The sequence below is a fragment of the Trichoderma ghanense genome (assembly GCF_004382785.1).
Source record: "Trichoderma ghanense strain CCMA-1212 chromosome Unknown scaffold_5, whole genome shotgun sequence".
NCBI lineage: Eukaryota > Fungi > Ascomycota > Sordariomycetes > Hypocreales > Hypocreaceae > Trichoderma > Trichoderma ghanense.
Window position 1 is genome coordinate 49,413 of NW_027395668.1, and position 11,701 is coordinate 61,113.

The following is an 11,701-nucleotide window of genomic DNA, read 5'->3' on the forward strand; positions in this document are numbered from 1 at the left end:
GGTGTGGCCCTGGCAGGAACGAGTCCTCTCGCGGCACGGACACGCCTACAACGACAGGAAAGATGTCGGACCTTCCTCAGTTACAGTGTTCGCATCATACGGTTGCCATCGGCACGATGAACGCTCCTTCCTTGCCAGCTTCGTGCGCTCCTCTGCCCACGAAACTTTTCTTCTCTCCCTTCCCGTCCTCCTCTTCCTTTTCTTCTCCCTCTTCTTCTTCTTCTTCTTCTCACCTCATCTTCTTCCTCTCGTTTCGGTCCTCGCCTTTCTTTACCGGTTCATTGTTTCTGTCGCTCATTCGCGTCCTCCTCTGCCACCGTTGACGGATTGTTCGTTCTCACGTCCACTCCGTCAACCATCCTCTGCCCATTATGCGGGTTTCCACGTCCTTGGCGGTCTTGATGGCCGGCACCGTAGCGCAGCGCGCGAGTGCTCAAGTGGACTACGGGTACAGGCTGAGGTCATCCCTTCCTCTTTGCTTGCCTTTGACTAACTTTGATGCAGATCGCATGACGGCAACCAGGGCAATGGTCCTCATGGCAGCGCTGGTGGCCTGCCGGGCGGTTATCCCAATGGCGGCTATCCCAATGGCGGCTATCCCAATGGCGGCTATCCCAATGGCGGCTATCCCAATGGTGGCTCTCCCAATGGTGGCTCTCCCAATGGTGGCTCTCCCAATGGCGGCTATCCCAAGGACGGTTATCCCAATGGTGCCTCTCCTGACCCTGATGGCAGCACCTATGGATATCCAAGTGGTGATCCACAGAGCTCCGCTGCTGGCCTGCCTGCCAACCTTCCTGGTTCGGCTCCTGACATGTCTACCTGCCTTCTGCAAGCCATCACAACAGTCTTTGTCACCGTATACCCTACCAGCCATCTTACGCCCTCTGGACTCACTCAACCCAATGACTTTGACCCTGACCAGACTGCCCACCAAACTGGATTCCCAACTACACCGGTCTTGATTTCCTCTGCTCAGTCTGCTGAGGCAGCACACACCAGTGTCAAACCCTTCACCACGATCACGATTGATGTTTGGGGTGGCGATCCTGAGTCACCAGATGCATCCACTTCTGATGTTCCATCTGCCCCTGTCTACACTGACGGTGCCTCTGACCCTGTGGCGACATCAGCGGACTTTCCTGCTGGATCTCCTACAGACACAGAAGGTTCTTGGCCCAACGACTCACCATTTCCCACTCCGTCAGACGGACAGGCACCTTTTAGCCCTGGTCCAGTTGTTGGTACTCCTACTCCTGAGAATTCTGCATATGGTGATGCGAGCGGTCTCCCCAACGGTCTCCCTAGCAATCCTTCCCAGACTTTTGGCCAGCAACCATCGGCATACACTTCACCAAGTGGTTCAGATGCCGGCGCGGAGGGCAGCCAACCTGTGCAAGTGACAATCATTGGCGCGGATGGAAAACCAACAGTTCTTGAGTTCCCTGGCGGCGAGCCCACCGATGCCAACAACAATGGTGCCGGCCAACCCTTTCCCACAGCCGCCACTGCCCTCCCTGGCTTTACCTCAGGCCCTATTCCAGCAGCCACAGAGGTCTTGGCGACAGCTGGTCAGACCATGTGCACAAGCTACACTGTCCTGGGGCCCAATGGGGTTCCCACTGTCGTACATTCCACCTGGGTCAACTCTCCAACAGCGACAGCCGGCCTTCCATCTGGATTCCCATCTGGATTCCCATCTGGATTCCCATCTGGATTCCCATCTGGATTCCCATCTGGATTCCCATCTGGATTCCCATCTGGATTCTCATCTGGATTCTCATCTGGATTCCCATCCGGGCTCCCCTCTGGACTTCTTTCCGTTCTTTCTTCGGGTCAGCCGTCTATCACGGGCCTGCCTGGAGGACCGGTCATTGCGACACATACTACAATTACTGTCCTTGGCCCTGATGGACTTCCAACCGTGGTTGAAACATCTTGGCTGGTGCCCGCGCCGACGCAGTCAGGTATTTCTGGTCCAAACTCTGTCACTGGCATACCGAACCAAATCACTGGTTTCCCCAATCAAGTTTCTGGATTCCCCAATCAAGTCTCTGGACTCCCCAATCAGGTCACTGGGTTCCCGACTCAGGTCACTGGAACGGCGGCTGCTGCGAGCGTGGACGGCAGTACAACTTGTACGAGCTATACAGTTCTGGGATTTGATGGCCTTCCAACCATCGTTGAGACCACTTGGGTCGTTCCTCGTCCTACTGGCGGTGCCAATCCTGGCAACGTTGCCACTGGAATCCCCAGCCAATTTGGCGGACTTTCTGGTGAGCCGTCGCTGCCGACAACGAATGCTGGTGTGAATGCCGTTACGACCTGCACAAGCTACACTGTCTTGGGTGCCGATGGTGCTCCCACAGTTGTCGAGTCGACGTTTGTCGTGTATCCAACCAATGGAATACCCGCTGTCACCAATGGACTGCCTTTGCCACCTGGTCAAGCTTCTGGTTTCCCACAAGGCGCCTCAGGTCTTCCCCAGGGAGGCAATCTGGCTACCACTTGCATCACCGTTGGCGTCGTGGGACCAGATGGATCTATCACGCCTATTATACAGACCGTTGTCGTCCCGACTGGCGCATTGAGCAATGCTCTGCCTGTTCAGACCAACCTTGGGTATCCTTCTCTCGTGCCGGCCCAAACAGGCCTTCCGCAGGGACAACTGTCTGTGACTCCTGCAGGAAGTGGATTCTTCACGACCTGCATCACGATCACAACACTTGGGCCGGATGGCATGGCAACGCCAGTTGTCCAGACTGTCGTAGGCTTGCCGAGCGATACGGAGCTTGGGTCTTCTCTTCCAGTATCAACAGGCGCCATGCCTTTCCCCAACCCTCAGGTCTCCAATGGTGGCTTGACCAACCTTCCCACACTTGGTCAGTACGGATCACTTGGATCTGGTCTCCCAAGCATATTGCCGCCATCTGCAGCTGATTCTGGCATTGTTGGTCCAACAGGAACTGTGACTGGTACCCGCACGTCGACTTTGACCGTCGTCAATGGTCCTGATGAGCAGCCCGCCACTCTCGTTCCGTACAGCGACGAGTGGAACAACCAGGCGCCGGTGTTGGAATCTACGGGGTTGTCAGAGAACGCCTACGGCTCGCTTTCAGGTCCGTCACACCTTGCGACAGCTCTCCAGACTAGCACGTGGACCAATGTCATTCCGGAAGACACGACAACATACACGATCAACTTCCCTCTCACTACCATGGCTACTGTCACTCTTCCCAATCGACGCGCCGTGCGACGTCAGCAAGAGTAAGTCAAATTGACCCCCCGGGTATTTGTGTCAGCTCTAACTTTGTGTAGCTTGGCAACCTCGGAGGTTGCATGGGACAACTCTAGCTCTACAGTGTCCAGCGTGGCATTGGAGAACAACACCCTGAGCACATTGCCGAGCTTGACTTTCAGCGCCCCGAGCGCCTTTACTCCCTCCCTTCCCTCTGCGACACTTCCAGCGCCACCGCAGGTCTCCTCGGTGGATGGATCGAGTCCCTCGCCTATGTGTCCCACTGGTGGGAAGATTGGGAACTTTACGTTGGACGTGAGTATCCCTTCTGTCATTTCCCCCAAGTCTTCTTCAGTATTTTCGGTCTCTGACTTGAGTAGTTTGACGATACCAAAACCGGCCCCCTCTTCAATCCGTCACTAGACATCTGGTTTTCTGAAGGATTCCTCATCGCCCCTCCGTCGTCTCAGACGTTCCAATCCTACAGTCCCTCGTCTGGCGGTCAGCTCGTCGAATTCGTGCCGCCCTCCCTGCCCTCATTGGGCCATTCTGGGGTAGGAGACACTGCTGAGATTGGAGTTGGTCCCAACGCTCCGAATCACTGCTTCAGATTTGACTTCCAGGGTGCCAGTCTGGGCTGTGCAGCAGAGGGTGCCGAGCAGTGGTGCGAGTTTGAAGTGTCCGCATACCGCTACAACGACGTTTTGCAAAGAGAGGAGTCGATAGCCTGGTCTGAGACGAAGCGCATTCCGGCATGCCCCAACTTCCCGAACGGGAACTGTCGACTGACTCCCGTGACCTTTGACGGTTATGCGAACATCACGGCAGTCCTGATCAACTTGCGTGTTGGCACCGAACTGCGAGTGTGGTGGGGAGATGATTTCAAGCTGGGCTGGAACGACAACGGCTGCGATGCTGCTGCTTGTCGCGCGAGTGCTGTTCCTCAGCCCGTCAAGCGTGAAGTTATTGAGTCGGCTGCCCGCCGAGGTGTCTGGAACTGGACCCCGAATGGGCTGAAGCGACTTGATGACGGATACATCTGGGAAGCTCTGTAATAGCCATCATTTGATGATTTTCGGAGGGTAGTTAGGTATGATGAATTGCGGTGGAGGAATATTTGCTGCCTTCTGTTGATGGGGGCAATTTGAACCTAGATTTCTTGGCGAGCAGCATAATGTGGTTGTAGCTGCGGTATCAGATGTAATGACGAACAGCCGTGAGAAAGGAACTGGGCCATGTGAATTACATTGCTAAAATACAATCAACGGACATTTCCTGATGAGACTGATTACGATCGTGGAGCCATTCAATGCTGTTGTTTTGATTTAAATGAAAAAGAACCAAAGGCGGAAGCTTCTTCGTTTTCAGTGGGAAAGGCTGCTGGATGAGTTTTCAAGCTGTACAAATACGAGTAGAGAAAACAGGCGACAACTCTAGTGTCTGCCTCACGGTAGTAGAAGCATGTAAAGGGCTCGTTTATCACGGCATCAGGAGCATTGCGAGGTCAGACGTGTAGGTACGTGTGCTAGCAGTGACATCTGGTTAAAGTAATCCAAGAGGTGATTTCCTGTGCCATGGTGCCTCGTCTCTGTTGAACCAGGAAGCCATGGCCTCTGCTTCGGCATCATTGGCCTGGAGGACAGACTCGCCCGTGGCCGGGCAGGATGTGTCCCAGGGGCGGCACTCGACGTTGCACGGCGACAGGTCGGAGGGGATGACGCCGGACTCGAAGTAGTCGGCCACAGCGTGCCTGGTGCACTTGCTGGGGGCCGAGGCCACGGCGCAGTGACCCATGCCCTCCTGGATGAGGACGCGGGCGCCGGGGTGCTGCGCGGCCATGGCCTGGGCGGCTCGGAGGGGGGTGACGGGGTCGAGGCGGTTGGAGAGGAAGAGGATGGGGGCGGCGGGACGGCCGGGCTTGAGGGAGGGATCGGGGTCGGGCGTGGTGAAGGGGCCCTTGAAGCTCCAGTTGGGGCGGATGCGCCAGCCGGAGCAGGGCATGCGGATGGTGGACCAGGTGGCGCCGAAGATGTTTGAGGTGTCGAGCTGGCTGCGGACGTACTTGCGCCACCAGGCGAGGTCCTTGCCGGAGATGTCGTCGCCGTCGGAGCAGACGACTGCGTTCTGGGCCTCGATGATGATGCTGGGCTTGGAGGCGTTCGCGCGGTCGAGGGGGCAGGCCTCCTGCATGGCGGGCACCATGCCGAGGCCGAGCGCCATGACGGCCATCTGGGTGAGGTCGCCGGCGATGAACTCGTTGAGCTTGCGGGCGAGGAGCTTGAACATGGGCATGGGCTTGTAGAGGACCTTGCCGGCGAGGATGAGCACGTCCCAGCTGGTGACGACGACGACGTCGCCCGAGTCGAGCAGCACGGATCTGGGCTTCTGGTCGAGCTCGGCGAGGAAGCTGTCGAAGCGGCGGCGGATGTCGGACGCCCCGTTTATATCGGATGGGCGGGCCAGGGCGCACACGTCGGGGCCGGCGGCGGCGCAACCTTCGAAGAAGTTGTCGAAGATTTCGTCAGAGTCGACGGTGTTTGTGAGCCAGCCCTGTGAGAGAAAATATGGTTATTTACAGCAATCAAGGGGGATACTAGTTAGTTTCATCTTGTGAGGAGGAGGAAGAACACACTGGACCAGTTGCATAGTCCTCGATATTGCACACGCCGTCGAGGATCAGACGACCGACACGGCCCGGGAACATGGAGGCAAAGTAGTTGCCAAGGACCGTGCCGTAAGAGAAGCCAATGTACTGAAGACGCGGGACGTCGCCGGGCTCATCGTGGAGCTCGGCCGGTTTCCTCCTGGGAGCAGAACGCTTCTTAAGCTCTGTTCGCACATCGGAGTTGTCGTCGTCGTCACCCTTGCTCTTGCGCTCCCGAACAGCGGCATCTCTCTTGCGCAGCTCGTCCACCTTGTCGACCATCTCGACCATGTCGCGGGCGACGTTGGGCGTCCCGACAAAGGCCATGGCGTCTTCTCCGGCCTGCTGGCAGCGCTGGCCAAAGGCGTCCATGATGGCGAGGCTGTAGGCAATGACGCCGTCGCCGTTGGTGAGGGCGCCGTTGCCGCGGTTTTCCAGGAGGAAGGCGTCCCGCGCCAGCAGATTGTTGTCGAAGCAGTCGGAAGCGGGAGTCGTCCTGCCGATGCCACGGGGGTCGAAGGAGATGATCTCGTAGTGGCGACGGCCCGGCTTGTCGGCCGTGTGGCGGAGATAGCGGCCCATCAGAAGCAGAAAGTCGACGCCGGAGCCGCCGGGCCCTCCCGGGTTGGTGAAGATGGCGCCGCCAAAGGCCGGGTCGTCGTCCGGCACGACGGCGGGCAGCTTGATCATGGCGATGGTGGCCACTCTGGTGTCTGTCTCGTTGAGCCAGTTCAGGGGCACCTGGAGGCGAGCACACTTGTACTCGCCGTAGCAGTCGTGGTACTCGAGGTCATCGCTGGGCGTGATGGCATCCCAGTTGAACGAGGAGGGCTCGGTGGAAGCGCCGGCTCTGGCCGTGGCCAGCATGGAGCAGCATCCTGCCACCAGGAGTAGGAAGCAGCGCTTCATGCCGGGTGCTTCGAGTGACTTTGTCCGGTATGTCGATGCTAATGGGCCAGTCAGTCGTGTCGTTGATAGATCGCTCGCTTCTACAGTAGATAAATGGAGAGCAATGCAAAAGGGGAAAAGGATGAAGACGAAGCGAGGCAGAAGAAGACGTACACCTACCAAGAGACAGAAAAGGAATCAGACCATCAAATAGCGGGATCGTGGTAGTTATATAGACATGTTTGCCCCCAACGGTGTGTCACCCTCACGAAACCAAACTATTCGCTCACAGAAAGAAAGGCGGCAAAAGCGTCGGCAGGCAGACCATCAACCCTTGCCGCCGTCAGTCAACAGCTTGCATCGTAGGATTCCGGGAGGGCGGGCCACGCAAACAAAGGGGGGGGGGGGGGGAAGATAATGCAAGGCAAAGGCAAAGGCAGCCAACACCCTCCTCAGCAGTACTTCTGCACTATCTCTAGGCAGATAACAGAACGCGGCAGTAGTCAGTTCGCGGGGAAGAAGACGCGGGATCGTGGGGTTTAGGCGGGAACGAGGGGTGGCCTGGCCGGGCCGGATCTAGTACCCGGAGCCATTGACGTTCGTTGCTTGTGACGGATGGGGAGCGATGCAGCGCTGAGGCTTAGGCTGAAAGGAGAAGTTGGGAGTAGAAGCAATTGATGGCTGGTGATGTATGAGTAATAAGTGAAGAGGGTGAGGAAGAAAGAGGTGGAAGCGTCTGTGGGCGACAGACAGTCCGGATGGGGCTTATCGGTAACGGTTATTGCCTGTTTCAGCCATACACAATGGAAACTGAAAGGCTTATGATACTATGGAATATATGCATGCAGTGACACGGGTTCAGTACTACGACGAGAGGCGGGCTGCATATGCAAACTCTTTGAGCTCTCCCTGCAGGTCTATGAGGCAAGGCAAACCACAATAGCTGCAGCAGCTGAAGAAGGCGAGGGAAAAGGGAGCTCATGAATAGAGGGATGTTGGCTTGCTGGGATGGCAGCGACCAGCTTACTACACGTGAGCCAACGACTGACGACAACTCCCCGCAAAGAGACTGAAGGAGCTGAAAGAGGAGAGGAGTAATCGAAGGAGAGAGACAGGTCATGCTTAAGCCGGACATCCAAGATACAGTTTGATTTATATATATATATATATATACAGCATCGCGCTTGACGGTTTCGTTGCAGAGGACGCCTCAAGGAAATGCTGCTCCCTTCTTCCGCCTGCGATAGACCACTTTTTATATGTATTGAAACAACACGAACGCGGATATAGAAAAATCAAAGAAGATGGAAACAAGAGAATACATTATATAAACCCAGCGCCAGATATAGTAGGCTTTTTAAATCACTCCACCCAAGTCTCTTCCCGCTCCCATCCCCTTTTGCTTCTTCTCCATGGTGCTCCCAACCCGTTCAAGGCAAATGCTTACTTCGATCGAGGAACGAGGATCGAGGTGGCTCGCCAGCAGAAAGGTATGTGCGTTGCTTGCTTGGGTTGGACGAGGAAATATGTGCCGCGAACATGTATGCGTAACCCCCTCTCTCTGGATGAGTGCAAACGGGTGCTACTACGACCCATAGACGAAACAACCATTTACATGATAACCTGGGAATCTCAACGTTAGCTCTTCCGCGTGATTGGAAACAAGGATACATCCCGTAAAGTCGGCGTCTACTCACACAATCACCATCTTGTTTACCCTGCGGAATGCCCATGTCTTCAAACGTGGCAGGTCCCGACTTGCCCCCCTTCTGGGGCTTGGGCGCAGCCGCCGGGGCGCTTGGTGCTGGGCTTGCGCTGTGCACACCAGGACCCTGAGGCGCAGGTCCCGGAGGAGCAGTGCCGACTCTGTTGGGACCAGGTCGAGGGCCGTTGCCGGGGCCCTGAGGCCCTGGAGATCCATGTCCTGGAGGAGGTCCCCCGGTGTTGACTCTTCCGGGGGGTGGTCCGCCTTGCTGGGCGAGAGAGCCCATCCTGTCCGGATAACCGCCAGGACCTCCAGGACCTCCAGGGCCTCCTGGGCCACCGGGGCCTTCAGGCCGCGATGATGTCCGAGGAGCAAACTGTCCAGGTTCGGATCCTCCATGAGGGCCACCCATCGGACCTCCGGGCCCGCCACCGTACCCTTGAGGCGGCTTGTTCTGCATGCGGTTCCCGCTGTGGGCGCTGCCAGGCCGGCTGTCCCCCTGATAGGGGCGTCCCTGTCCAGGTCCGCCTCCGGGCCCCATGTTGGGCGGTCCGTAGCCTCCAGGACCGTGAGGACCAGGCGGTCCGCCTCTGCCACGGCCGGCACCCGGTGGTGGTCCAGAGCCATACAGATTGCCGGCTGACTGGGAGCCCGGCAGCGGCCGTGGTCCTTCCCCGGGTCCCTGTGGCCTGATGCCGAAGGCGCTGCTAGGCCGGTCTGCTGGCGGGCCCTGGGACGGCGGGTAGTTGTTGTTGAGGCGAGGCCGGCCATCGTCGTCTGGGTACGGCGCATTCCGCGGCGGCTGCATCCGATCATCCACGGGGTAGGGGGCGGCAGACTGGGAGCGCATGGGCGGAGCGTTTGGATCGACGCGGACGTTGAAGGCTGGCGGCCGGTCGGCGGTATCGACAAAGGACGCCCTCGAGGGCTCGGCGAAGCTGTTGTTATCCGTCACAATCGTGGGACGCATGCCCGGCGAGGGCGAAGGGGAGACTCGGGAATTGCCAACCGAGGTGACCAGCTTGGGCAGCGGCGCCGGGCCAGCATCGCCGCCCTCGCTGAGGGTGGGCATCGGATTCGCCTGCTTGTTGAATCGATCGGGGCGCTTGCCCCTCATGGAGCCGTGCTGAGACTTGATTCGCGTCATCGTCGTTGTTTCGTGGTCGTGCTTCGAAAGGCCGCCGCCCTGGCTCAGCGACTCCAATCGGCCGACGGCGTCCTTGTTTCCATGGTCGGCGGCGAGTTGGTACCACCGTTGGGCTTCGACCACGTCCTTGTTCACGTGGATGCCAATCTCATGGTAGTAGCCCATGGCAAACTCGCCCGTGGGCAGCTTCGCCGTGGCAGCCTCGTGAGCATACTTGTAGGCCAGCTCCTCGTTCTTCTTGAAGACACCCTCGTAGCCAAAGAGGAACCATCGGCTGACGCCCAAGGCAGCTTCCGGAACGCCCTGCTTGGCGGCCAGGCCGTAGTAGTGCAGGGAGTAGGACGGATTGAAGTCGCACCCCAACTGGCACAGCTCGTACGCCTGGCCCATCTTGAGCTGGGCCTTGGCAAAGCCGAGATATGCCGCCTTTTCGACGTAGATCTTTGCCGTGTCGATGGCGTACGGCAGCAGGCCTTCGGGTATGGAGATGTCGGGCAGGTCTCGGCCGATGAGCATGCCGTAGACGTAGGCGCCCTGAGGAGCGTCCTCGTCTGCGCTGTCGGCGGCGGCGCGGATTCGCTCGAGGCCGCCCTGGTAGTCCTTGGTCTCGCCGTGCTGGCCCAGGAGGCTCATCATGCCCATGCGGTAGAGGGCGGCGGAGTCCTTGAGGCTGAGGCCCTTGTAGTAGTACTCCTTGGCCTTGGACATGTCGTTGGACTGCTCAAACAGCATGCCCATGCGGTAGACGGAGCGGGTGCTGCCCAGGTCGGCGGCCTTCTTGTAGCCGGTGTAGGCCTCGCGCTTGTCAACGCGCTCGCCAAACTTGCCAAACTCGAGCCATTTGGCGCGGATGTAGAGGGCGTCGGGGTGTTCCTGCTCGGCCAGGTAGCGGATGATGTTGACGGCGTCGTTGCGCAGCTCGTGCTCCTTGCGCGGGGTCGGGGGCCGGTTGCCCGAGTCGCCCGCCTCCCTGGCGGCGGCGTCCATGGAGATCTCGGCCCAGTTGAGGACGTCGCGGGCCCAGGTGATCTGCATGTTGACGTTCTGCGAGTGCAGCACATGGTTGCGGGCCTTCCACAGGATCTTCTCCTTCTCGTCGTCGGCGGGCGGGATGTTGTCGCCCACGACCTTGGGGAAGGGCGAGAAGGACGGTGCGTCGTCGTCCATGTCGGGCAGCTGGTGCGGCGGCGGCCTTGTCCTGCTCTGGCTCTGGCTCTGGCTGTGGCTGTGGTTGGGACTCTGAGGACCGTGACCGTAACCGTGGCCCTGACCGTAGGCTCTGGCGTCGGGCTGGTGCTGGTGCTGCTGCTGGTGGCCGGTGTTGTTGTTGTTGTAGTAGTACGTCGTCGACAGCGAGGGCTCGCGGCTCCTATTATTGTTGTAGTAGTCGTGGCTTCGGGGCTCGATTTCGCGGGCTTCCAGCTCCATGCGCTGCAGGTCCTCCTGCATGTTCTGCGGCACCTGAGGGGTCACCCTAATCGCCTCGAAAGGATCACAGAGAACGTCAGCAGCAGCCCCACCTCGAATGGCTCAACGGCTCCATTCAGCCTCAACCAGGCGAAATGGCAGAGGAGGGCAAGCAATAATAGGAGGGACCGGGCGACAAAAAGCGGACAAGGGACAAGGAGGCTTAGGGGAGCAGGGATTGTTGTGGAATAGTGGTTGAATAGCAGAACAGAACAGAACAGAGCAAGAGATGCTGGAACATCTTACCGTTGGGGCGACGGTGCCACGACCTCGGGCATGAAATAATCATCGTCGCTGCCGGGCACGAAGGTGGCGCCGAGTTTCGACATGGCTGCGAAGACTGCTCTCCTCTCTCTCTCTCTCTGTGCCTCTACTTGGATGGCTGTCCCGAACGGCGTCTGCACTGCCCTGATGAGCGAGAATAGCGGGATTCGGGGCCTCGAACCCTGGCACGGATTCCGGGTGCGATAATCAGGGCGTCGAGTAGTTGTACTGCTGCTGCTTGTAAGATAGGTGTGTATAAGATCGTGCGATGCAAGCAGCTGCAGTACTTTGCAGGTATGCGTTAGGCGGGCGGCCTGGAATTATGTATGCACGGCGCTCGCCTGGCTC

At 58.4% G+C, this 11,701-nt stretch overlaps 3 protein-coding genes across 3 annotated transcripts; 1 reads left to right on the forward strand and 2 right to left on the reverse strand.

Annotated features, from left to right (window-relative positions):
- Positions 1–505: 505 nt before the first annotated feature.
- On the forward strand, positions 506–4,293 carry CCMA1212_004949 (uncharacterized protein; the record flags this gene model as incomplete). The annotated part of the gene is made up of 3 exons (XM_073702232.1): positions 506–3,267; positions 3,319–3,553; positions 3,619–4,293. Coding segments are annotated over 3 exons (3,672 nt in total), but the record flags the coding sequence as incomplete, so codon positions are not given.
- A 487-nt stretch (positions 4,294–4,780) lies between these two features.
- On the reverse strand, positions 4,781–6,791 carry CCMA1212_004950 (Putative hydrolase; the record flags this gene model as incomplete). The annotated part of the gene is made up of 2 exons (XM_073702233.1): positions 4,781–5,788; positions 5,871–6,791. The coding sequence occupies 2 exons, from the start codon at positions 6,789–6,791 to the stop codon at positions 4,781–4,783; spliced, it is 1,929 nt and encodes a 642-aa protein (XP_073559033.1).
- A 1,590-nt stretch (positions 6,792–8,381) lies between these two features.
- CCMA1212_004952 (Chitin synthase regulatory factor 4) lies at positions 8,382–11,418 on the reverse strand (the record flags this gene model as incomplete). The annotated part of the gene is made up of 3 exons (XM_073702234.1): positions 8,382–8,393; positions 8,468–11,096; positions 11,336–11,418. The coding sequence occupies 3 exons, from the start codon at positions 11,416–11,418 to the stop codon at positions 8,382–8,384; spliced, it is 2,724 nt and encodes a 907-aa protein (XP_073559031.1).
- Between the last annotated feature and the right edge of the window lie 283 nt (positions 11,419–11,701).